The sequence below is a fragment of the Grampus griseus genome (assembly GCF_964374135.1).
Source record: "Grampus griseus genome assembly, chromosome: 16".
NCBI lineage: Eukaryota > Metazoa > Chordata > Mammalia > Artiodactyla > Delphinidae > Grampus > Grampus griseus.
Window position 1 is genome coordinate 72,855,472 of NC_139010.1, and position 26,289 is coordinate 72,881,760.

Consider the following 26,289-nt stretch of genomic DNA (forward strand, 5'->3'; position numbering starts at 1 on the left):
CCTGGAGAACCAGAACTAGAACTAGGTAAACATTACAGGAAGGCAGATTTCAACTTAGTACCAAAAGAAACCTTCCCCTGGAGCTGTCCAAATGTGGAGACTGGTGTTCAGAAACTAATTCATCAAAGGTAAATGATACAAACTCTTAATACTGAAGGGCAGTCAAGCCCTGGATGGTGCAGTAAATGAGATGGTGGTAGCAGCAACTAGTATTTTTTTTTTTTTTTTTGCGGTACACGGGCCTCTCACTGTTGTGGCCTCTCCCGTTGCGGAACACAGGCTCCGGACGCGCAGGCTCAGCGGCCATGGCTCACGGGCCCAGCCGCTCCGCAGCATGTGGGATCTTCCCAGACAGGGGCACGAACCCACGTCCCCTGCATCGGCAGGCGGACTCTCAACCACTGCGCCACCAGGGAAGCCCGCAACTAGTATTTATTGAGCACTTACTATAGTGCCAAGCACTGTGTTCAGCACTTTTTACATGGATTATCTCATTTAATCCTCGAACAGCCTATAAGGTAGGGTCATTTATTCCATTTTTACTAATGAAGGAATTGCTCAGGGCTACAGGGATTCACACCAAATGGTGCCTTTTACTGGTGAAAACTGCCTAATTCCCTTCCAAATCTGAAATTCTACTCTATGTTCTAAAGTCGTGAACCATTTAACTCAATTTTTTAACAAATATTTAAAGTTTTCTTAGTCTCCATTTTCTGTTCTTTTGAGACTGAGTGAAGAGTTAATACTCTGTTCTCCTGCCATCCAAACTTAAATTAGGTTGATGTAGTAAAGGTAAAAATTGAATGAAAACAACAATAAAGATGATTTCTTTCAAGCTTTGAGTTGCTCATAAGGAAAAATGTAAATTTTTAAAACTATCAAAGGTATTTAGAGGAAGAGAAATGGAAAAGAGAAATGGTAGATGAAAGCAAAGTTTACATGTTACTCTAAAGGTAGGCTGATTTGGTAGGAAGTTGCTTCCATTTCTGCATAATGCAAGAGGTAAAATCCCTACTACCTACCTGGACCAAAACATTTTATAACTCCAACCATAAGAATTCGAACTATTCCCACTGCACAGAGTATGCCAATCCAATATCAATAACTAATTCAAACACATTAACTGGTAACTATGTCAATGGTATAACTCTTGAAGCTGCAACCCAGTGTCAGTTCAAGTGTAAGAATGTCCCATTAATCCTGCATTAGGGAAGGAGAAGGTCCTAAACAGCTACAATCCACACATTCACAGATAAAAAATAGTTCTGTCATAGCATATTGGCCACCAAAGATAGGTTTTATCAACAATATTCCCTTTGGTTTTCCTCGTTACAGCCAGATACCTGAAATAAACTGGCTATTGAAATTTCACTGTAATGCTGCATTTTTATAGCTGCTTTACCTTCAACAAGAATAAAATGCTTTGTGGTGTAGTTACCAAGTCAACGCTTTATGATATAATCAAACAACCTGACTAACATGGCACCTGCAGAAGGATGGACAAAGGCCCTGCTTCTAAGGGGGAGGGTCACTCTCCCTGCTAAGGTCTGGCCCTTTCCCGTGACTTATTTCCTTCTGATCCTTCTGAGTGTGATCAGATATGTTCTATTTTAGGGGATGAAGTAATAACAGATTTACATCACATAAAAAATAACATAGCAAAAATTAAGAAGATTATTAAAGCTTCTGTGGGAATATAACTTTCCTTGGTGAGAGGGCTATTTCAACCATTCAAACTCCTAAAAATGTATAGTTCTGTAAACCTAGAATTCCTTTTCCATAAATTACCCTAAGGAACTAACCAGACCACTGTAAAAATGTATGTATAAGAATACTTGTCACAGCATTATTGATAATTACTAAAAACCAGAAATAATCCATCTATCACTGAAGAATTGTTTAAATAAATTACGGTACTATCATATAATAGAATACTATGGGCAACACTAAAAACTGATATACATATCTCTACTGACATGCAAAGATGACTATAATATACTGTTTACTGAAAAGAGTAGGCTATAAAACTGAATGCAAAGCATGACTGTATTTTTTGTTGATACATATATTTCACAGATAAAAGATCAGGAAAAAAAGACTATAAAATACTAATGTTGGCTTTTCTCAAAGAGTGAAGATAACAAATTTGCTCTCTTTTAACTGTTCTGTATAGTAAAATTTTTTATAACAAGTACAAACTGTGTTTTATATATATATAAATAATATACTTATGAAACAATAACGCTCAATCCATTTCTTTAAAAATCACAGTAATGCCAGAGCACTTTTTGGGCAAATAGGAAGACAATTCTTCCTTTCTTGGACACCCAATGCATCAGCAACTAAACACAGGGTACATGTCTACCCACATAATCCCAAAGCACAGTTGTATGTGTTAGAACAATTCCACTGAAATGCTCACATACTTTTCTGAAATTCCTCCAGTTTTTTAACCGCTTCATCTCGTTCTTGCCTAATTTTGTCACACTGAAATGAGAAAAAAGCAGAAATGTTAACTTTATATCATAAGTTTGGAAAGACAAGAAAGAGCAAACATAAACAATTTTATGAAAACAAAAAATAAAAATCTTAAAAAAGCATTAATGATATATCCAGAAAAGACAAAAACTCTAATTCAAAAAGATACATGCACCCCCAATGTTCATAGCAGCACTATGTACAATAGCTAAGACATGGAAGCAACCTAAGTGTCCATCAACAGATGAATGGATATAGAAGATATGTGATATGTATACCATGGAATATCATTCAGCCATAAAAAAGAAATAGTGCCATTTGCAGCAATATGGATGGACCTAGGGATTCCTATACCAAGTGAAGTAAGTCAGACAGAGATAAATATATGATATCACTTATATGTGGAATCTAAAAAATAATACAAATGAACTTATTTACAAAACAGAAACAGACACACAGACATAGAAAACAAACTTATGGTTACCAAAAGGGAGAGGGCGGAGATAAATTAGGAGTACGGGATTAACAGATACATATCACTATATATAAAACAGATAAACAACAAGGATTTACTGTATAGCGCAGGGAACTATATTCAACATCTTGTAATAACCTAATGGAAAAGAATACACACACACATACAACAGAATCACTCTGCTCTACACATAAAATTAACACAATATTGTAAATCAACTATAGTTCAATAAAAAAGAAGAAAAATAGAATAATTTTAAAAAGAAAAAAAATATACGAAGGGAAAAAAGGCATGAATGGCCACATGGTATTTGTTACTGCTCACCAGCATGATATTTGTACCACTTGTATCTGGCCAATTTTCTCAGACCTTCTAAGATAATGAGTCACCTTCCAGGCTCATTATCTCTTCAGTAACAGACCAATTTAACATCCTTGAGTTAAAATGTATTCATTCTTTAAGAGAATATTTGTGCCTCTTTTTAAGTAGGTATTTTGCTGACACAGTAAAAACCCCACTCATCCGCAGGTCAGATTGCTGAAACTGCGCAGTTTCAATTATCCAGAACCCTGGGGGCACACTGGAAGTGACCACTGCCTGGAGGCAAACTGCTGCCCAAGTCCCATGCACTCTCTCACTCAAGAAAAAACCATCCATGTATCCTTAGAATTCTGAATAGAAGAAGGTAGCAAATTAAAAGGAGGGAAGGCAAAAATAACTTATTAAAGCGTGAGGATCTTTTAGGGTATCAGGTACAGAAACAAGTATCTAAACTGGCTCTGTAGACATTAATGAATTTTTTTAAAACCTAACATTCATTATGAGAACTGAATTCAATTCACCCCGATTTTCACAAAATAGGAAGTAAAACACATTTTAGGAAGATTTTCATCAAAAATATCTAAAACTTTAAAAAGTGATTTTAGCTATTAGAATGATAATTAAAATTTTAATTGTGTGGGAATACTATTATACTAAGAGGACCATATGAACAAAGTTATATTTTAATCCTACCTTGTCAGAAAAACACATCTGGGATATGTTTTTTGGGATTTCACACCTTTGGATATTTTTATTTTCAAATGTCAATGGCTAAAAAATTATGATGCCACTGATAATTGGGAAAACCCAAATTAAAATAGTAAGATATTCTCATCTAATAGACTGGCAAAAACTGGAGAAGTCTGGGATCAGATGTCGGATACTCTCACATACTGCAGATGAAATGTCAACTAGCATAACTACTTTTGGAAATAAACTAACAAAATTGGACTTGTACATACCCTATGACTCAGCAATTCTACTTCTAGATTCTAGAATCTCTAGCAATGTGTACAAAATGATCTATACAAACATGTTCTGCATTTATAATAACAATAAATCATGTATATCCATATAATACACTATAAATGAAAATGAATGAACTGAAGTTAAATGTATCAACATAGATAAACCTCAGAAACCATAATGTTGAGTAAAAGGAATTATAGAATATATATCAAATGATACCTTAAGCACACAAAAACACTTTATATATTTATATTGTATCTGTATATTTCCCAATACATATGGTATATATAAAAACATAAAAACATGAACTAGAAGGATATACACAAAATACATAACAGTAGCTGCCTCTTAAAAGATAGGGAGGGGAAGGGGTCTAGGGCTGGGTGACACAAAGGACCTTCAATTTTATCTGTAGCATTCTTTTTTCTTTTTAAGTTTCAAAAAAAAATAAGCTAATTCTGTGAGGTGTGTATTTGTTATATTATTCTCTGCCCTTTTCTATGCTTTTAAAATATTTTTAAAATAAAAAAATTAAGAAAGCAGTTCAGTTTTGTACGTCAGTCTCTCAGGAACTGAAACTTTCTAGAAGTTTTAGTTTTAAAAACCTATCTCTGTTCATTTGGGTAAATCCATTCTGGCTAGAGTACACGAAACGAGTACACGGTGTTAAACCAGCAAAGCTATTTACTAAATCCTGACCTAGACCCTCCACAAGAGGGGTCAGGCAGGACCATTTTCTAAAGGAAAAGCCATATCCTTTCATTAAAGTTTTCTTGTGTCAATTTAACTTCTGTAAAAAAGTAATTCTAATACAGTTTCTAGTCCCAACTTCACATGTAAATTGTATTTATTGTCTTTTGGTGTTTAAAATTCTAAACACTCTATAGAGTCCTGGATTCTCAAATACGTTTATGAGATCCTTCCCCCACCAGATAGTGTAACACCTAACTTCATGAGCGTGCTAGCCAGCTGTTTCAGGAACGCTCCTCTCATTTTCTAGAATGTAGTACCTGTTCCCCTTGTACTTCCCCACCACCCTGCCAGTCTGCCCACCCATGGCCCATGCTCTTCGCTCATAAGGCCCAGGTAGACATGCTTTGGTTAATAAAGGGTCTCAACATCACAGTCTTATCCCAACATTCAAGTAACAAGTTTCTACAGTCCAGCTATGTGCTTTCACACTAACTCTATAGTCATCACCAGCAGATTCAGAAGCAGTCTCCCAACACCAGCTGTGTTCTATCAGAGGTCTTCATGTTGCTGTGCTTTCTATTTTCTGCAACCATATTATGATAGAACTGGCAGCCACAGAATTTACCATCTGCTATGGATACTGAAAGGGGTGTGTATTGTGGGGGCGGGGATTTACACATGCTGCAAAAGCAACTTATTTATTCCAACCAGAGCTGAGCAAAATATGAAGGACGTACCCGTTTACTAAGCAGAAATCCAAACATCTCCTTATTTCATCATTTTAGATGAACCCAGAAAAATATCTTGTAACCTTTCTCTCGATCTACCAACAGAGAGAAAGTAGCAAAGATTCCGGGCCTTTTTGGAAGAACGTTGTATCTTTACATCCCACAGAAGCCCCTCACCCATCCTACCCCTTCCTCTCTCCTGCTCACGCAGCTGCATCATTTGTAGAAACTGCTTCTTTTTGTGTGAGAATTGCTCGTGAAGACTCTGCAATAGCAACAGATGTTCTTGGGCCCACGTCCCTTAATTACGATGCTCAACGATTCTCTGTAGCTCAAGGCTGGGGTAGAACCCAGCAGCACGAGTGCTGGCTGGTTTAAGCAAGTTGGATCACATTACATCAATTCTAGAGTCTCTATTTTGGCTCTTCATGAAGTGGTGAATTGGCGGGAGGTTAGCCTTGCTGCTTTTGAAAGCTCTTCATATTAGAAGCCCTGGCTGTTTTCCAGAACTCTTCCTTGAGGCTCATCCAGGCAGATACCTGGCTTCTGAAACTAAACCAGCATCTCAAAGCACTGGCAGACTGATTTGTGAAGGAAAGTCTTTCCAGTGTGTATTGGTATTCCCCTCTCCCCGACCGAAATAGGCAGCTCTGTTCTTTCTGCCTCGCATATCATCCAACTCCTGTTTGTACTAAAATGTCTGCTTAACGGGGCTCAGCAGAAGTACAGATAACTGTAGGTACTAAGATATCTTTATATTTTGCTGTGTGTATATTTTATGCAAGAAAACCCCCAATATTCTGAATTGTGTCTAACTTCCACTAACATAAACATTCATTTTTATCTCCATGACACACAAATGCAACAAAGAGTTGCCAGCCTACAGAAAGGCCAGTGTGGGGCCCAAGAAGTACACACATGCACTGCATACACAGGACAGCAACAGAGTAGGCAATCTACACAAAGACAACTACCGTACAGTTGACTGAATTAGACTTCTAAGCAGGCATCTACTGTAATCACTGAATGCCTTTATTTCCTTCCTCCAAGTATTGAACAAATTATTCATACAGGTGCTATGTTAAGCAGAGAAAATACAGTGGGGAACATAACAGGCAATGTGCTCTCACAAAAGTTATGATCAACCAAGAAAGATCAACAGTGAAACAAGCAATTTATAAGAACGCTTGCCATAATGAGAGAAGTACTGCACTACAGGAACATACAGCAGAGGCTACAACATTAAGTCTGAAAAGGTCTCAACTCCACACCATTTTTTACTTATTTGTCTTGAACTTCATTCCTTTTATGTCCAGTTACAATATTTAAAAGTTTAAACAGGCAAAGCATCAGAATTGTCCATATTTACCTGTTTTAGAATATTTGGTGATGCAGTTCGAGGACCATCAAATCATTTTTAGTAAAACTCAACAATTCTATTGTTCCACCTATGTAAGTTTGGCTAGAACTCAGCTGTGCTTATCCTTAAAGAACACAATAAATTAAATCATTCCCACTAGGATGGAATTCTTTTCACTCTCTTTCGGTAGTGTTCTTTCTTCCAATTCAAAGTTCTTTCCCTCCAATTTTCACAGGCAATAAAGTAGTAGCTGTCCCCTAAAGCTGTCTTACAGCATTCTCCAAATTCTAGGTATTGTGTGTTAGATGGAAACACATGTCATCAGAACAGAGATCCTTGCTCTTTGTTTCTGGATAGATTGCTGTTAATAAGAGACTCATTTTCACTTTCAAACTGCTAAGTAATTACTTTTTCTCTGGCACAACCACTTGCCACTCTGCTCTAAAGAAACTGCATGTATGTGAATGTATTATGCATGAACAGTTAGCATAATGGATGCATATCTTGCTCTTTAAAGTGGCTTCTTTACTGATTTTTTTTAAATAAAATACTTTGGGACCTTCACCTCTGAAATTTACAAAAGATGAAGAAATTTTAACAATAGACAACTGAGCCAAGATGCAAACAGTATCATCTATCTTGCTTCTTGAAACCTAAGTCTTGGAAAGTGTCTGTCTCATTCCCTTTTCATTCATTGTTCCTGGCAAGCTGACAGAACCGCCTGATGCAGTGTTACAGTAGCTCACCCAAACGACTTCTAATCAGCCACTTAAACATTTATTCATTTCAAAACTCGATCTCGGAACATAGAATTAAACATAAATACTTACTGTTCAAAGGCAGACATTCTTCTATTCTACAGATTTCCTTCTTTTTATGCACACTCCACATTGCCCCCACCACTCTGAGAAATGTGAAAGCTATTCCATTAAAAGCTCAAAAAAGCTTTGCCCCCCCATATAGGAAAAAAACCACAAACAGCTATGACAAAGATCCTGAATGAGTCATAAGAGAATGCCCTTCAATTGTAGAAGCATGACTAACACATTTAAATATGATGATTGCTTCACAAGCAGAGTAAAACTTCATTTGGTTGAATTCAAAATATACAAGTCCTCTATTTTTTTTTACCCCAAAAATAATTTGGAAGGGTTGTTGACTTCAATGTGATAGGCCTTCTCACTTTTTAACATATTGTTGATAATGCTATTTAGAAACTGGGCAAAAAATAAGTAGCACCCTTTCCATAATCTCCACCTATCTTGATGTCTAGAAAAAACAAAACTGAAGCTTTTACACTTTAATCCAACCCAGATATCTTACATGTACCCTATATAATATTTTGATAATGAATTTTGGTTGATAAAATGTGGTAAGTGCATAAGAAATATACAGATGTTTCATTACAAAGAGGCGACAATTCTGCTTGTGAGAGAAAGAAGACTTTGAAAAAAAGTAAGCCACATTTAATCCAAGCATTAAGAGATAAGAGTTAGTCACATGGAATTGAGTAGGAACCTTGTCTTTTTGTTCTTTTCCCATTCCACCCTTAAACTCTAAGCATTCACTTATATGTACAATTTATCACAGTTATTTGTCAACTTGCCTGCGTCCCTCCTTAGAGTAGTTTTATTCTAGAGTGGGACCTTCGTACATTTTTCTTTATATCCCAGTACTCAGAAGGCATTCAGCAAAAAGTTTTCCTTATCAACTCAGATCCTGATTCCATCCTCAAAGACATTGATAAAAACCACAAAATGATCAGCGTTATATTGTTCTTAAAAAGGGAGAACTGCAAAGGAAAAGATCATTAAAACACTGGCCCACCCTCCCAAATCTCCTACTCTTACCCTTGGAATGCATTATGTCAGAATCTATACACATGTGCGCGCGCACACACAAACAAACACACAGAGGCACACGCACGCGAGAATTTTTCTGATGTAAGACTGATTTGATATTTAACTTTCAGTTTTTAAATACAAACCAATAGATGATGAAGACAAACGATCCAGAAAAGTATTGAGTCTGATAATTTGCTGTGGAAAATTCATGGGCTAACAATAAAAAATTAAGAATAAAACCAAGACCTTTGGGGAAAAAGTCAATTAGATCCCCTAGGTTTACCTGCTTCAAAATGAGTATTTTTGGTTAGAATACCCTGTCTGAATCTAGACTCTGTTAAGCCCTGATGTCCTGTTTTCTGTGAAATAGAGCTGGCACAGGGTTGTTTGGAGCATCAGATAAGGGAGATAAGGGAATGTACATGACACAGTAGCTGCTTAAAAAAACAGTCTCTTAAGCAACCGCCTGTTCTGAGGAAATTCATGTCCTACCACTTGTCTCAACAGAGGAGATTCTAAACAGGGCATAAAAAGATCTACCCAAAGGAATCACACCCACTGTCTCTTCCCATTGATAAGGTTCATGACCTGACAACAAAGATGTCTAGACTTAATGTGGACACACAGAAGGAAAAAACTTGCCATTTATTTTTCTGGTCGCTTACACTTCTGCAAAATTTCCCCACACCAAATTAACTATGGCAAAAGACTCTTACTTTAGATTCCTATCCTTGACTGATTTAACTGAACTCGTGTGGGGTCACGAGGTAAGAATGGCCATGAATATTTGCTGATGGGGACTGGACAAAGCTCACACAGCCAGGCACAGAGAATGCTTTGCCAGAGAAAATGGTGTTCTCCATTTACCACCTCTAGAACTAAAGCTGCTTTTACTCATTCTGTGCTGTATTAAAAAGGCTTTTATTATAGGCTTCCCTCCTTTGTAATACAGCCCCCAATTCGGGGAAAACTCTGCAGTAATAAGCCTACTAGTCTTTTAACACAAGATAAACAGAGTGCGGTAAACTTAAAACCATCGTATTTTGTTTTACCCAACCACACAGCATTCCATATTGCTTTCATTTCTTTTCTTCCCATTTCTGTTAATAGTTATTTTTAAAGAATAAGTACAGAAGCACGTCAATACAGATGTTACAAAAGTATCAGGACATACTCTGTGTAGAGAAACATGTAAACAGGTAATGGACTAAGGTAATTTTTAATCCTTGTTTTGCCAAATGCATCTTACCTACAATTCACTTGTATAACAGATGGTTCACATAAAAACTCACTGCAGAAAGTGGCTCGCAGTTAAACAACCATCATCATCACTAATAACAGATGTTTATAGAACATCTACTATCTTTAGGGCAATGCTAGGTCTACAAGTAAGCAAGGATTAAAGAAGGATAAGAGAAAACAAAAAATTTACTCTTTTTCCTCTTATGTTATTCACATTCTTCTATATCCTTCTTTCTTCATCAAATGAAGACACTTGTTTGCTTTCCCTCCTTCTATCTTCCAGGTTAAACCAAGGAGTTCTCCTGAATTAACCCTTCCAACTAGTTTTGCTCTTCCCCCCTTGGACCAGGAACATATATAGAAGAGACTCAATTGACTGATAACGTCTTGGCTCCTTCTCCTAGAGCTGGAAGATGGCTGGGTATCTTACGGAAAAAGACTCAAGCTATCTGGCATAAGCTTCACCCATTAGCTTTGCTTTAAAATTATGGGACAACAGGGACCCAAGATCTAAGCATATACTCCCCACCTGTTGGCATCCTCGGGACATCTGTGATTTTGTGTGGTTATGTTAGAATTAGAAATCTTGTCAAACTGTATTATGTGACCTCCTTACCATATTAGAGACGCATGTACCAGCCACCTTCTATCACAGATATTCTCATCACCCCACCCACCATTCCCTGAATTGCCTAGTGAAAGGAAGGGAAGATACTTAAAATTTCAAATATAAATAAATTTTTAAATAAAAATTTTATTTCAAAAATAATATTTACAAATAATATTTACAAATGAGCAAAGGAGCATGAAACGTGGGTGAAAAATAACGATCTAAAAATCTATTATAATGTGCTTTGAACTAGAGGACTTACCATTAATACCACCACACCAACATCTATATAGGTGGCAAATTAATACAAGTAAAAAAGTTAAATATGATTTTTAAGAGTTCAATAAATACCCACAAACGTGCCACAAGTTTTACAAATATTTAGCTCACTGCCAATTTTCATTACAGCTCTTACTCTGAAATTTTAAAGACAAGGTTGCATAATGATGTGTACCTTCTTTCATAACCACGAAGGACCTGTCTTATTAATTTTCCACCATGGATGTTATGCTTTGAAATATCTGGTCTATCAAACAAATTTCTAAAAATAGAAATTTAAAATTTTTAAAATAAGTTTCATTTATATCTAAATAACAATAATGGACAGTTCCCCCTCTCTCTCCTTTTCATTTTCTACTCAGTCCCTCTACTTTCTTTAGCCTTCCCTTCTGTATGTCCCTTCCCTAAACTTATAGGGAAAAAAAGATATATGTTAAAAAAACACTCATGGGGCTTCTCCCTGGTGGCGCAGTGGTTGAGAGCCCGCCTGCTGATGCTAGGTGACACGGGTTCGTGCCCCAGTCTGGGAGGATCCCACATGCCGCGGAGCGGCTGGGCCCGTGAGCCATGGCCGCTGAGCCTGCGCGTCCGTCCGGAGCCTGTGCTCCACAACAGGAGAGGCCACAGCAGTGAGAGGCCCGCGTACAGCAAAACAAAACAAAACAAAACAAAACACTCATGAATCTTAAATGGATATGTCCAGAGACATAAAGGTAAGTAGAATTTAATTATTTAACCGTTAAAAAATACAACTGCCAGAGCCCAGGAAAATATTCACCACGCTTCACCATCTTCACATTGGGTGTTTTTCAACTTCCAACAGATTATTCATATACTTAGAGGAAGCAAACATACAAAGGGTTTAGGGAAGCATCTGAGCTAAACACCAATGACTAATTCCAAAGAGTTCTCTCCAGATCTAATATGTCTCAACCCAAAAGGTAAATGTCTCAGGCCTTCAATTCCATCACTAGAATCCCAAATCTGACTGCTGGAAAAAGTACAATTCTTGGGGGCTTGAGTTGCTTGGCTTGGTGCCTTGCTGCACATTTAGCCGTGTAGTTAATCTCCCAGAGCAGCGCCCACTGTGGCATGCCTGCTATTCTTTACCATCTGGAGCCTGGAGTTGATATTAGCCTGAACCACACATGCAGGAGAAAAGAAATTAAAAAACCCACTCTCATTCGCATTTAACTGAAACTGGTGGCAGAACAATGCACCATGCTGTCTAGGCTTTTACACAAGTAAGAGAGGAAAGAAAGGGTAAAGTACAAACCTTCTCCTTTGTCTTCTGGTTCTCTGCTCTGAGGTCTTCATATTCACCTATTGCTAAAAGAAAAAAAGGAAAGCAATGTTACAATGCTATCAAAAGTTTACTATGGGAAAACCTGGGAACCCAACTAACCCCTATTGTCTATTTACAAGGTTCTGGGTGGGGTGGAGAAGAGGCCACAGAAGAAGGGCTCCTGCTTTTAAGAATAAGGAAGAAGAAGAGACCAGAGCAGATGTGAGCCCACGGAGCCGAATTTCAGTTCTCCTGGGTTATTAGGAAGACCTATGAGCCATAAGTGCCTATGACAAGTCACTTCTCATCTTTGATGTTCAGCACTTGTGACAGGTTGGTGTCCCTGAAGTTCCTTCCAGCAAGATTAGTCTGTGGTGCTATAATCACAGGTTTATTTAAGATTAGCCTCCAGAAAATAAACTCAATGTCACATATCTTCTTTATCCGCAGGGGAAAGTTTCTGTTATGAGCATTCAGCTAAGAACAACTATTTTCAGGCACTGCAAGATCATCAACCACCAAGCCATGACCAGATTCCAGCCAGATTCATTTCACTAAATTAGAAAAATATGTGAATTATCTGGAACTATTTCCAGCTATGTGGGAAAAGCAGCAGTTTTCTACTTAAAATCCTCCACTGCCAGAAAAGCAAGCTGAACTCCCACATTCATCTCTTAGCCAAAGCACCATTTTTAGATAGCCTCACAGTTGAGAATGTGCCATTTAGAGCGTAAGGTGGGAAGAAAGAGACTGATTTAGGACTATTGATGGAGCAGAATGTCTAAGGTGGACCCAGCAGAACCACTGCCCACTCCCAGACCAGCATTTTGACTGGCACCAGACAGCCAGACAATAATCAAGTTTGGATTTTTATACTTTTACGTTAAAAAAATTTCATTGGGATTTATCTACAAAAAGCTAAGTTTTTCTTTAAAAAAAAAAAAAAGACAAACAGAGCTTCCTATTTCTATGAAGAACCTGAAGATATCAATTAAAAATCTGAAACCAGTGGTTTCAAGAACATTCCATATAATCTGGTCATTAATTCCAAAGTGTATGATTCTAACCACTGGAGCAGAGAATACCGCCAAAACAATTCAGATGGTAAAGTATATGCTGTTCCTTTCAACAGGGATCTGAAGGGTTTAGAATAGTTACTATGATGACCGGACCGAAATCTTAAAATCCAATTCAAATAAACAAATATTTATGAGACTATACCATCAACGGCCCGAAGTTTTATCAGCACTTCATAACCATCTAAATAAGAATTAACGGACATTTTATTGAAGCCACACTCAAAAAAGAATCTTTTTTTTGAAAAAAAATTTCTAATCTTTGAAAATTAGGTAGCCCATAAGATAGCTAAATGTACACATGTAAAGATACAGCCCTTTAAAAAATCATTACAGTTTCAACAGAAAAGATTTGATTGATCACAGAATGAAGCCCTCTGCACACCAGCTCCTTATCAGCCTCCATCAGACAAACCCTAACCAATGAGTATGAAATAAATTGTCCTCGGTTCTGAAAATTCAATAAAATGTCCCTCCCCTTCCTTTTTCTAACAAAAAGAAACATGAACTAAGAGATTCTAAAAATACGCACTTACATCATTAGGTAGTCTATGGTCATGGTCCCAAATCTTATTACTACATCTAATATTGTTTCAAAAAATAAATACTTTATTGAGAGACTTTGCTTTCGTTTACTTGACATTTAAAAGTATCTTTAGATAAAGTTGAAAAATCAAAATTGATTTACCACTCTATTCCTGATGACCTACTTTACAGACATACAGAAAAAAAAAAGTAAGAAATTTTTTTTTTTCTATTTAAAGCACCAGATAACGGCTATGAAGGCCTTTTTAAAAATACCGACACTGTTCTTCCATTATAATGCCAACAGAATCCAGGCGAAACACTATAGACTCCCAATTACTGGGTCTTTATGAAAAGCATTTATCATGAATCTTTACCTATCATATCTTAATGGAAACCACAGAAAATATGCTTTCCGTGACTGTAAGCAACTTAAAAAAAAAAAAAAAAATGAAGCCAAGTACAGGGAAAGGAGAGGAAAAGTATGGGAAGAATTCAACCATTTGGTAGTGGGAAGGGGCAGTTGGGGAATTGGGCATAAACGAAAAATATTTACTTATATTTTTATTTCTTTGAATTTAAAAAAACCAAGATTACTGCCCTAAACAATATTCACATATATCATAGTGAAAACGTGTAACCGCATCTTTAGCAAAACTGGTAAAAACTATAATGACCTATGTTATTCAGCTACTTCTCTTTTGGCAATGCCAAAGGGTCACAGAGAAAGCCTTATCGTTTTACAGCTGGCTCACAGTTTCAAAACTTTTTAACATAAGCTGTGAAACTCAAGTGATTTAATGAGAGAGATCCTCCAAATTTTGAATTAATAAAAAAAGAAGAAATGATTTTGACCAATTCTCTGTCATGTGAAAGACATCTGCAGCTTGGGAAGACTTCATCCCTTGCATTTACAGATACAGCATAGTTCACTATACTGTAAAGTCACATAGCACAGCAATTTAAAAGTGCAGTCCAAGCACTTAACTTAGTCAGGTACCTTGGGTAAACTGGTTACTCTCTGCGTCTCAGATTCCTCATCTGGAAAATAGGAATAATAACTGTACATCTCTCATAGTGTTCTTATTAAGAGTAGGTGAGCTAACATGCAACAAGAGTGCTTAGGCATATTAAATGCTGAATGCATGTTAAACAAAGGTTATCATTACTGATACAGCAAGCGATCAGGCTGCTCCCTAATGCCTTCAGTCTCAGGCTTACTTCGGTGATACATGGCCTGAAAGATGGCAGAGCAGAAAATCTCTGAAATCCTAAGTACTACTACCTTCCACCAAAGAAAAGGAGGAGAGAGGGGGTTAAAGATCAACTGTAGTTTGTTGTAGGAAAAAAAGAAGGTGGCAAAGAAGTGGAAGCATGTCTGAAGCTGTACTTTTCAATCCTGGCTGCACATTAGAATCACCAGGGGAGCTTTTAAATCCTACAGCTCTCTAGCCTCCTCTCCACTCACCCCCAACCCAAGATTCTCATTTAACTAGGTGGACCTTGGACATCCGTATTTCTTTAAGAGGTAAGCACCCCAGGTGATTTTAATGTGCAACCAAAGAGGGGACTCACTACATAGGAGTATAGAATGGAAGAAAAAGGAAAATGTGGAGAAAACAAGGAGAATAGCAGGCAAAGCATGTGCTTCAAGAATCATGCTGGTTCTATATTCTAACCCACTAATGCCAAGAAAGAGAATTTTCTTTACAAGCTGCAAACCATGACACAGCCACCCCAGGAAGCAGCTGAGTAGACTTAGTTGTTTGAGAAACATGACAACTAAAGTTCAGAATTACAGGCCAATAACACCTCTGGCTAGGGTGAGCAACAATCAACTTGCCTGGGCCTTCTGCAGTTTCAGCATTTTAGAGTCCAGTGCCCCTGAAAACCTCTCAGACCCAGGAAGCTTAACCACCCTATCCTAGCATTAGCTCCAGATCAGTATTTCCAACCAACACTGTCTAGACCTGCACTGTCAAATATGGTAGCCACTAGCCACATGTGGCTCCTTACATTTACATTAATTAAAATTAAATAAAATTTAAAATTCAGCTCTTCACCTGCTCTCACCACATTTCAAGTGCTCAATAGCTACATGTGGCTAGTGGCCACAGAACACTTCCATCGCAGCTGGAAGTTCTACTGAACAGTACAGTTCTGGACATCTCTGTCCACATACCTTACAAGTACCTCAAACTCAACATGTTAGAAAGTGAACTCATCAATTCCATTTCACCCAAACCTCTTACTTCCTGTATACAGGACCATCATCTACCTAGTTCTCAAGCTAGTACCTCAGGATCACCCTTGATTCCCCACTTTCCCCCACCACCAAAGGATCATCAACTGCTCAGATCTCAAAATGTCTCTCCAATCTGCCCTTCCTCTATCACCAGTATCTCTGCCCTATTTCTGACCCTCAATAATAGCAAAACCCTCTCATCTAGCCTCTAGCTGCCCTCTATGCCAAGTTCATTCTTTACAAGGTAGACACTAGTTAGCACTGTAACAAAGAAACCTGCTTATTTCATTCTCTTGTTTAAAAACCACCAAAGATGTTAGCTTCACAACCTGGGAACCCCACTCTCCTCTCCTCTCCCCAATCAGAGACCACACTCACTCCATCATACCCAAAGTCCCAATGCTTCCCTAAACCCTCTAAGACCTTTCATACCCAAGTGTCTTTACAAATATTTTCCCTTCTGCCTGCAAGGTCTCCCCTTCCGCATCTTCCCTACCTCCTCCTTTTCAATGCAGTTCAACTGTCATTTCTTCTAAGAAACTCTCCCCATATAACGGGGGCAAAAATCAGCATTTATATTTCTAATATACTACCAAAGTATACTGTTCATAGATCTCTACTGGAGCATCTACATGCAACATTATAAGTTGTCTGAACACAGGTCTGTTTTCTTGTCTTTTCTCCCACTCAATTCCTTGCTATATACCTTACACTCAGCAGAATACAAAGCACAGAGTCTATGCCTATGTTGAATGAAATGAGTGGTTCATATAAATCTGTGATGTAGAGCAATTAAGCCAAATATTAACATCTCCCCTTTAAAAGTGAAGACACAAATGCATAGAAAAGTCAAATCCCACAGTAAGGAATGGTGGAAGCAGAACCAGTCTACTGATCCTAAAGGTCATCCATGTAAAAAACATTTATGAGCACTACTCTGTGCAGTGTGCTAAAGCACTAGACCAGAAATAACCCTCTAGGTTGAAGACTATGTCTTTATGCATCCAGATGCCCTCTTCTAGCACAATGCCTGACATATTGTAGGCACTTAATAAATGTGTGTTAAATTCAGGAAGGAGGAAGAATGGATCTAGGTCTTCACATGAACAAATCATGAAAGAGCACATACTTTCCTCCCCATATTAAAAGGGCCTCTTAAATCATAGGTTACAACAAGATACTTAATAAAAATGAAGCTGTAAATAGCCATCAAATGTAACCAGAAAAACACTGCCTCATGAGATCTTCTAATGTATATTCTCATCCACTGAGTTTACATCTTTGAGGCTCATGGAGCCTTGAAACATCTCTTACTAATGGGGTATGAGGACATAAGTCATAACAGATAATGTTCAATTAGGACATTATTCACTTCTGCACACATCCCAGTAGGTTCTGCTCTTAAAGCCAGGATAGAAAGAGAAGTTGTTTATACCTCAGTTGTTAATTAAAGCATTAGAAAAGCCAGGGAAACACTGCTGGAAAACCTGATCAAAAAACAAAGGTGAGAGATTTCATCTAAAAGAAATTATAGCAAACCTGAAATTCACTCTTCACCTGATAGAACACACAGTACAGTGTTAATGATTTAATGATGCTTAAGAAGTAATCTCAACAAACTATATTAATGACTTCAAGTTAACCACCAGAAAGGAAGGAAACTGAGAACTTTAAAATACGTATGTAAGTCTGGTTTCTGGTCTGGCATGTAAGGAGCTTGTAAGCCGACACTCTGGTCCTCACAACAACAAAAAAAGCTGAACACACTGAAAATCAACAACTCTTCTTGGATCCATGAGAGAACTGAAGTCACAGGGCAAATCACTACTCCAAAAATTAGACATACACTCAGACAGATACAGAGGATCACAACTTACTGGAGCAGAAGCCAAGGTGCAGAAACACCCTCATGTGCCAAGATAGGAAAAAAAATCTAAACTGTAACTAACAAATTGCTAGAGGCTCAGTTCCAACAAGTTTGAGAGTTAAAAACTCTAGGCGTGGGCGGATCTTAAGAAGCCCCAACACTTTTTTGAGTTTTAACTCCAGGAGTACTACCAGGTCCTCACAGTGAATACTGAGAAAATTTCCCTACTGTTTCTGGCAGGGGAAGGGAAAAGTAGCCATCACGAAATGTGGCCAGAGCATTCTGTTCTTTATAACAAAACCTTCCCTCAAGAGAAATTATTTTATTAGAGCCTAACAGATTAAAGGGAAGGTAAAAACCAACTCCAGCACCTGTAGCCTTCTTGTCTCACGGACAGGGAAAACTGGAACTGAGAAGCACTTGTGAAAGTCACAGCTCTGGGGCACAGGCTCACTTAAAAACAGAGACCCTATCACAGGACTATTCCCTTCCCCCATACCCTACCACTACATGAATGTTTATAGCAGTTTTATTCCTAACTGCCAAAACTTGGAAGCAACTGTGATGTTCACCAACAAGTGAATGGATAAACTAACAACGGTACATCTATACAATGGAGTATTATTCAGAGAAAGAGAAACAAATGAGCTGTCAAGCACAAAAGACATGCAGGAAGCCCAAATGCATATTGCTACATGCAAGAAGCCAATCTAAAAATGCTATACTCTGTACAATTTTAACTATATAACATTATGGAAAAAGCAAAACTATGGAGCCAGTAAAAAGATCACTAGTTGCCAGGAGTTCCAGGGTAAGGTGAGAGGGATGAACAGGTAGAACAGAGGAAATTTTTGGAGCAGTGAAATTATTCTGTTTGATAATGTAATGATGGGTACATGTCATACATCTGTCAAAACCCATGGAATGTACAACATAAAGAATAAACCCTGGGGCTTCCCTGGTGGCTCAGTGGTTGAGAATCCGCCTACCGATGCAGGGGACACGGGTTCGTGCCCCGGTCCAGGAAGATCCCACATGCCGCGGAGCGGCTGGCCCGTGAGCCATGGCCGCTGAGCCTGCGCTCCGCAACGGGAGAGGCCACAGCAGTGAGAGGCCCGTGTACAGCAAAAAAAAAAAAAAAAAAAAAAAAAAAAAAAAAGAATAAACCCTAATGCAAACTACGGACTTTAGTTAACAATAATGTATCAATATTGGCTCATCAGTTCTAAGACCTGTACCACACTAATGCAAGATGATAATAATAAGGGAAAACGGGGGCAGGGAGGGGGAAGATGAGGGAATTCTCTGTACCTTCTGCTCAATTTTTCTGTAATCTAAAACTGCTCCTCGAAGCCGTATTTAAAACAAATATATATATATAAATATGTGTGTATGTATATGTACATACATATATGTTGAGATATACATATATATATATAATCTCAATCTCAGAATCATACCCTGATTTGTGCCATAGAGGATTTGAGATAGAATCAAGTAACTAAAAGGATCCTAATATATTACTGTTCACTGCACCAAACAAAAAATTCAGAACTCGTGTTTTAATGTTTACAATGCTTAGATACATCAATAAAAAATAAATGAAATAAAATGCTTAGCTAACATGGGAAGCAGAGAAAAAAGCAGTGTTCCTTCTACATTTTAAAGCAAAGCTTGGCTGTGTTAACAGCTCTACAGAATAAAATCTACAGCACAACAAAGTTTAAAATATACATACTTTTTGGATCTAACGATTCCACTTCTCAGAATTTTTCCTACAGTTGCACTTACAGAGATATATGTGTACAAAGGATGTAAGCAGCATTACTGTTTTGAATAAATTTTCGTTTTATAAACTTTAGATTCACGGCTGGGCCCATGAGCCATGGCCGCTGAACCTGTGCATCCGGAGCCTGTGCTCCGCCAACGGGAGAGGCCACAACAGTGAGAGGCCCGCGTACCGCAAAAAAAAAAAAAAAAAAAAGTCCTTAACTTGATAACTTTGAGGAGCACTGATCAGATATTTTGTAAAATGTTCCCCAACCTGGGATGTTTTCCTCATGATGAGACTGGGGCTATAGGTTTTTAGGGGAGGACCACAGAGGTGAAGTGCCATTTTCATCATCTCACATCAAAGGTACATACTATCAACATGACTTAAATCACTATTGAAGTTGACCTAGATCACCTAACTGAGGTAATGTCTGTCAGGTTTCTCCACTTTAAAGTTACTATTTACCCCCCTTTGCATACTGTCCTCTCTTTGGAAGGAAGTCACTACGCACACCCCACACTTACAGAGCAGGGCATTATGCTCCACGGCCCTTTGAGCGGGAGGATACATAAATTATTTGGAACTGTTCTACATGGAAGATGTGTCTCTTCTCATTAATTTATATCACTATGGACTCATGAATATTTATTTTATACTTTGGGTTATAATCCAGTATTTTGTTGTTCAAATTGTTCCATCTTTGGCCATTGGAAGTTCTTTCAGTTGGTTCTTATATCTCTTTGACATATCCCCATCATTGTGGGCTCATTTTTTTGAGCACTTCCTTACTTTCTAGTAACCACAAGATACTCCAGGCTCATCTTGTATATATCCTGCCCCAGTCACTCCAGCCCTAGAATCAGCCATTTCTCCCAGGAGCCCTGTTCCTTTTACTGGAAAATGGTATTACAAGCCATGTTCTGGAGCTAGATGTGCTCATTGTTACTGGTACACCTAGGCTCTCAGCTGAAAGAGCAAGGAAATAAATGTCTGTATACTAACCCAATACGTATATACACATCTGTAAATATTTCTATATGTAACCATCGGTATCTATATTAAGCTAAACATGAGTTCATACTGATGTCTCTAACTCTTCTCTATTGCCAGAAGCATTATTTTTAATAAAAAAAAAAATAGAAATACAGAAGTTTGTTTTCCAGAGGACATTAACTACCCTGCGGGAGATCCATACAGGGAACATTATGCAATCAATTTTTAAAGGTTTAACTCTATATGTACTGGTATGAATTCTATAATATATATTAACTGACAAATATATATGTACATACAAACACAATTTCCAGAAGGAAATACAACAAAAGGTTAACAGTAGATAACTTTGAGAAATGGAAATGGGGTTAGAACATGCATTATCAACGGGTCACCCTCAAAGAGGAAAAAAATATTAGATATGACAATGGCCTGTAGCTCTCCAAAGGATCACAGTACACAAAAAGATGCAGAGTATCAGTGGTATTAAAATGTCATGGGGAGGGGAAGTGATTAGGGGAAAAAATGTCTAAAAAGACTCCTTTGGAGAGTATAATGAAATAAAGATTGAGAAATAATGAGTCAGAAGGAACAGGTAATTGTACTTTTTACTCCATATGCTTTTTTCTTCTGTGAGTATATGTTTATTTTTTAATTTAATTTTTTAAAAAAACAAAAGTAAGACTGATCTACCTAACAGCAGTGTTAGGTGAATAGTGAAATTCTGACTAGAAGTTGTAGTTCCTCAGGCCATGCTGAATGTCCATCTCACAGAGGGTCACCCCAACTGGGGCCTCTTTGGCAGTGGCTCACCAACTTTAGGAAAATGCATTTTTAATACTCTGGTTTACAAAAATCATATGGCCCACAATGCCTAAAATACTTATCTCTGCCATTTACAGAAAAAGTCTGCTGACCCCTGATCTCCACTGTATTAGCTTACATTTTTTTTGGTATGTTCACACAGTGGAATACTACTCAGCAATGCAAACAAACGAACTATAACTACATGGGACAATACTGATAAATCTCACACACATAATCAGTGAAAGAGGACAGAAGCAAATAAAACACACTGTATGATTCCGTTTATGTACATTTCAGAAACTTGCAAAACTTATCTTTGGTGGCATTGGATATCTTTGGGAAGAGGAAGGTGATAGTGATTGGAGGGGTTATGAAGGGGCTTCTGGAAATGTTCTGATTTAAGCGTTGTTAGAAACATACTTGCTTTTTAAAAATAATTCACTGAGATGTTCATTTGTATTCTGTGCAGTTTTCTCAATTCATGTAATACTTTGTTCTAAAAGCAAAAAATTTTAAATGCAAATCTTACAAAAATGTAACCAGATGAAGAAATATAAATTTACCAGCCTTTTCAGAGGTAACTAAGTAAGTACATATGTACCCTGGTTGTTCAGATACAGTTAGTCCCTGGACCACACTTGGAAAATAGTGGTGTAAAGCCAGGTTTGCACCTGACACCAAGGCAACCATTTAGTCCCAAACGGCTTTCTACTGACTGACTTTGTATGGACCCGAGATTGACAATGCTTCAGCTTTTCCAGATAAATAGGGTCATTTTGGTAGACAGCAGTTTCAGACCCTTTTGTCAAAATAATGCTCTAGCTACTTCCTAGCCTGGAAGCCAAGGGAACACTGGAAGCCTCTTTTAATTACTAACTCTGTTCTAAGAATAAACTTGACTAAATTTCCATGTGAACCTTAAGCACTAGCTCAATAATCTTGGAGAAAATGATACCAACTCTCAAGATGAAAGAAGGTTACCTTGCTTTAAAACCAATTATCTTACCATTTTAAATAGTGTCAGTCCAAGAATAGCCCATAACTTTTATTTGTTTGTTGTTGTTGTTTTGGTCTTACATTAGAACATCCTTTTTGCTAAGTGGCAATCATTCTCTTCAAAACTTCCTCAACAAGATCCAAATGCCATGGCATTATGATGACAGTTTAGTGGACATCTGCTGTTTGTGTCTTTCTAGCCCGCATCCCCCCTTCTGGTAGTGGCACACCAGTCTTTTTGGACTACTCCAATCCATTGGTCTTTGTGGAGGCTGCCAATCAAGGTGCCCTGCCCTTCCCTGGCCAAAGGACTTTAAACACATGACCCAAATGAGGCTAGTTAGACACTCTACCACCATCTCTAAACTAGGAACTCCTCACCAGCAGGGACAAGGTTTTTTCCATCTCTATATCTCTGAGGCCTAGCACAGTGCCTGGCTATGAATATTCAATGCATGTGGGCTGAATGAAATACAAAGAAAATCATGTACCTTAAACAAATGCTGAGCTAAGTCTATCATTTCCCAACAGAATTCTGAACACTGTATTATGTTTTGTAAGGAAAATGTCCACTTTAGTAAGCTAGGACATATGCATTGGAAACAGTATCGCAAGTTGCCATTTCTCAGTGCATTAAAGATGTCAATCAGTCCAATAAAATAAAGCCGCAAAAAAGACAAAAGGAGAATTACCTCATTACCTCAACATCTGCTTGAACATAAGCAATCGCACACTGGCTAATTTTTTTTAAAGGGACATAATATAACTTTCTAGAAAGACATAATATAGCTAATTATACCATTCACTAGAAGGGAACATACAATGTTTTGAAGTAATTCAGAAGTGGGTGTGATTTATAAGACATAGAGCTTAGGGAATGTTAAGTATAAATTAGAGATTGTTCATATTATGACAGACTCCGTCATTACATTTCACAACTTTTGTCAAAAGCAACCTTATTCACCACACCACTAAAGACTTCACATTAGGGAAGGCTGCTGTCAGCTTTGCCATTTAGAGTTGATGGCAACCTTCTTTCTGAACACCCTCCTGGGGAATGGGTTCAAATTTTAGACTTAAAATACACCAGGGAAGAAACGATATGATGAAACCTAAATGGCCAACAAACATGTAAAAAGATTTCAAACCTCACTAATTACCAGGTCAAACAAATTTTTTAAAGGTACCATTTTTGTTCATCAGATTGGCAAAAATTAAGCAACCTGTCAGGCTGTCAAATTAGTAAAGACTGCTGTTGGTCACTGTTGACCAAAGCATGGGAAAATGGACACTTCTGGGGGGAATGTGAACTGGTACAGCCATCTGGGGAGGGGGGCACTTTTGCAATGCCTAGCAAAACTTTATACATATATGCCCTCTAAGCCAACAATTCCATTCCTAAGAATCTATCCTAGAAAAAAAATTTTTAATTGTACAAACTGATTTGTATGATTATTTGATTAATGACTGTCTACTAGACAATAAACTTGTCTGTCTGGTTCACCATCTCTTCCCCCAGTGCCCAGCACATGGGCATCACATATGACAGGTACCTAGTATTTGTCAAAGGAGTAAATGAATAGGTTTACTCAGCCTAAAAAAAGAAAAGCAGAGTATTTAATCGATAATGGCTCTTCTTGTTCACATTAAATAGTAGTGGAATTATTCACAATGTTAACAGGCTATAAAAAGTACTGTCTACTTTTAAAAATAAATCACACATACCGGCTTACAAAATTGATCATAATATTGGTAAGAGCCCAAACACCTAGTTGCCAGGTTTTCCTCCTCAAATCCCTAGCCTCCCAGTTAGTTCCGCAGGTTAAACAGCAATTAAATACTCTTGAAATAAGTCACTTGCTATCACAGTCTATGATCCACTGACAAATGCTCCAAGTTTGAAATGTATAAAAATTACACCATAGGCTGATAAAAACCCCAACACCTGTGTAACCAGACTCAATATCCTAAAAAAAAAGTATACGCTTTAAGAAACACAAATTTCAAAGTCTAACTGTTCTATTGCCTTTGATATGCTCAAAATTGAGGAAATATATCCTCTAAAAATACTAATGCATGGATTTGTTTGTTTTCCAACATAACTGGAGAACCAGAAACTTAAGAATCGTCCGTTTTTCTCAAGTCTCAAATCCAACACAGAGATAGAGATGTGTTCCAAAATCAAATATAAATAACTTGTGGATTATCTGCACTGTTAAATTATCCTTGAAATTATATACATAATGAAAAGAAGTGAAATTTGAAATTTTAACATTATTTGAAAACTGACCATCCATCAAAAGACCTGGCATCCACTGACAGATACTACCAATAATGAAAGCTCCAACAGTCTAGAATATGAATTAAGAGTCTTTATGTTGGGTGACGGGGGCAGTGTTATCAGGAATAAAATACTAATAAAATCCAGCCCTTCACTAAAACACTTGAGAAATTCCAGATAAAGGCATGTTGCCCACCCACTAGATTCACTGATTCTTGTGACTTCATGACCTTAGACTAATCTAGGATGGGAGTTGACAGTACGTGGGAAGGCAAAAGCCATTAATATTTATCCAGCACTTTCTAGATGCTAGATACCAGAGAGGAATGTGTTCTGTCCATTTTCGAGAGGTTAAATATTGATAATTTCCCCAAGGTCACACAGTTACTAAACAGTCATGTTGAGATTTGTTTCCAGGAGTGTGGACTGCAGAGGGATCAAAATACCCTTATGAATGGTATGTCTGTGGTCTCGAGGAGCAACAGGTCACAGTACTGGGCAGACCTCATAAAATCATCTGGTTTAGCTCTTGCGCCTAGTCAGGTCAGGCTTGATTAACCATAAGACCCACGGAAGGGAAGAGACTCTTCCAAGTTCACAGAGTTGGTGAGTTAAGTCAAGAGAAGTGAAAGAGCTGGGATTAAACACCAGGATTAGCCACAGAGCGGGGCCCCTTCCACTATACGGCCATGTAAGCAAGTTATTCAGGAAAACATATGTTCCTACACATTTTTACTTCCTAAATCTGCATGGTTCCTCTTTCTTGACCCATATTCTCAGGCCACCTTTGGTCAGGGTAATAATAATTTTAAATTTAAAAAGTGTTAGGTTCACATATGATCTTAATTTGGCTTTGTTCAGAAGTGTGGTTAAGTGATGAAAATCACTGACTACAACAGTTCTTTATTAAGAGATTAAAACAGTTCTTTATCTAGTTATCAGGCAATGCAGAAATGCACGTACATGGCTTTCCTGCGAACCAGAGACAAGTCCTAATTCAAGAAGCCCCGCACAGGCAGGGTGTTGCCTCACTGACAAATAAATTGCTAAAAATGGGAAGCGATAAAACACACCACGGCCTGCAAATCCTCGCTGCTAAGGAAAGAGGAACTAGGCCAAACCAGAATGAAAAGCTCGGAAAGGCTGTCAAGCAGCGCCGCAGGCGCCAACGTGCAAGGGGGGGCCGAGGCCAGGGAGCGAGGCCAGCAGAGCTGCCTAAACCGCCGCCTCTCCAAAATAACCAGCCCCACTCGCTTCCCCCGCGTGTACGGTGGTACCGTGGGACCTCGTCCCCGCCAAATCCTTGGCCCTTCTCCTCAACCCCCATGGCCGGCTAAAGCGACCAACGGGTAGCGCTTCCCGCCCTGCCGGGCACGACACTCCCAGGCACAAGCAAAGCACGTTACCCTCTGCCCCGAGCTCGCCAAAGCGCGCGGGGCGC

At 38.1% G+C, this 26,289-nt stretch overlaps 1 protein-coding gene across 1 annotated transcript in view; it reads right to left on the bottom strand.

The window, feature by feature from the left end:
• SHTN1 (shootin 1) overlaps positions 1–26,289 on the bottom strand; it is a 101,459-nt gene that overhangs the window by 74,875 nt on the left and 295 nt on the right. The window contains exons 2-3 of the mRNA XM_082674153.1: positions 12,276–12,328; positions 2,427–2,487 (exon numbers count right to left, since the gene is read on the bottom strand). Of these exons, the coding sequence (XP_082530279.1) occupies positions 2,427–2,487; positions 12,276–12,328 (114 nt within the window). The remainder of the gene's footprint in view (positions 1–2,426; positions 2,488–12,275; positions 12,329–26,289) is intronic.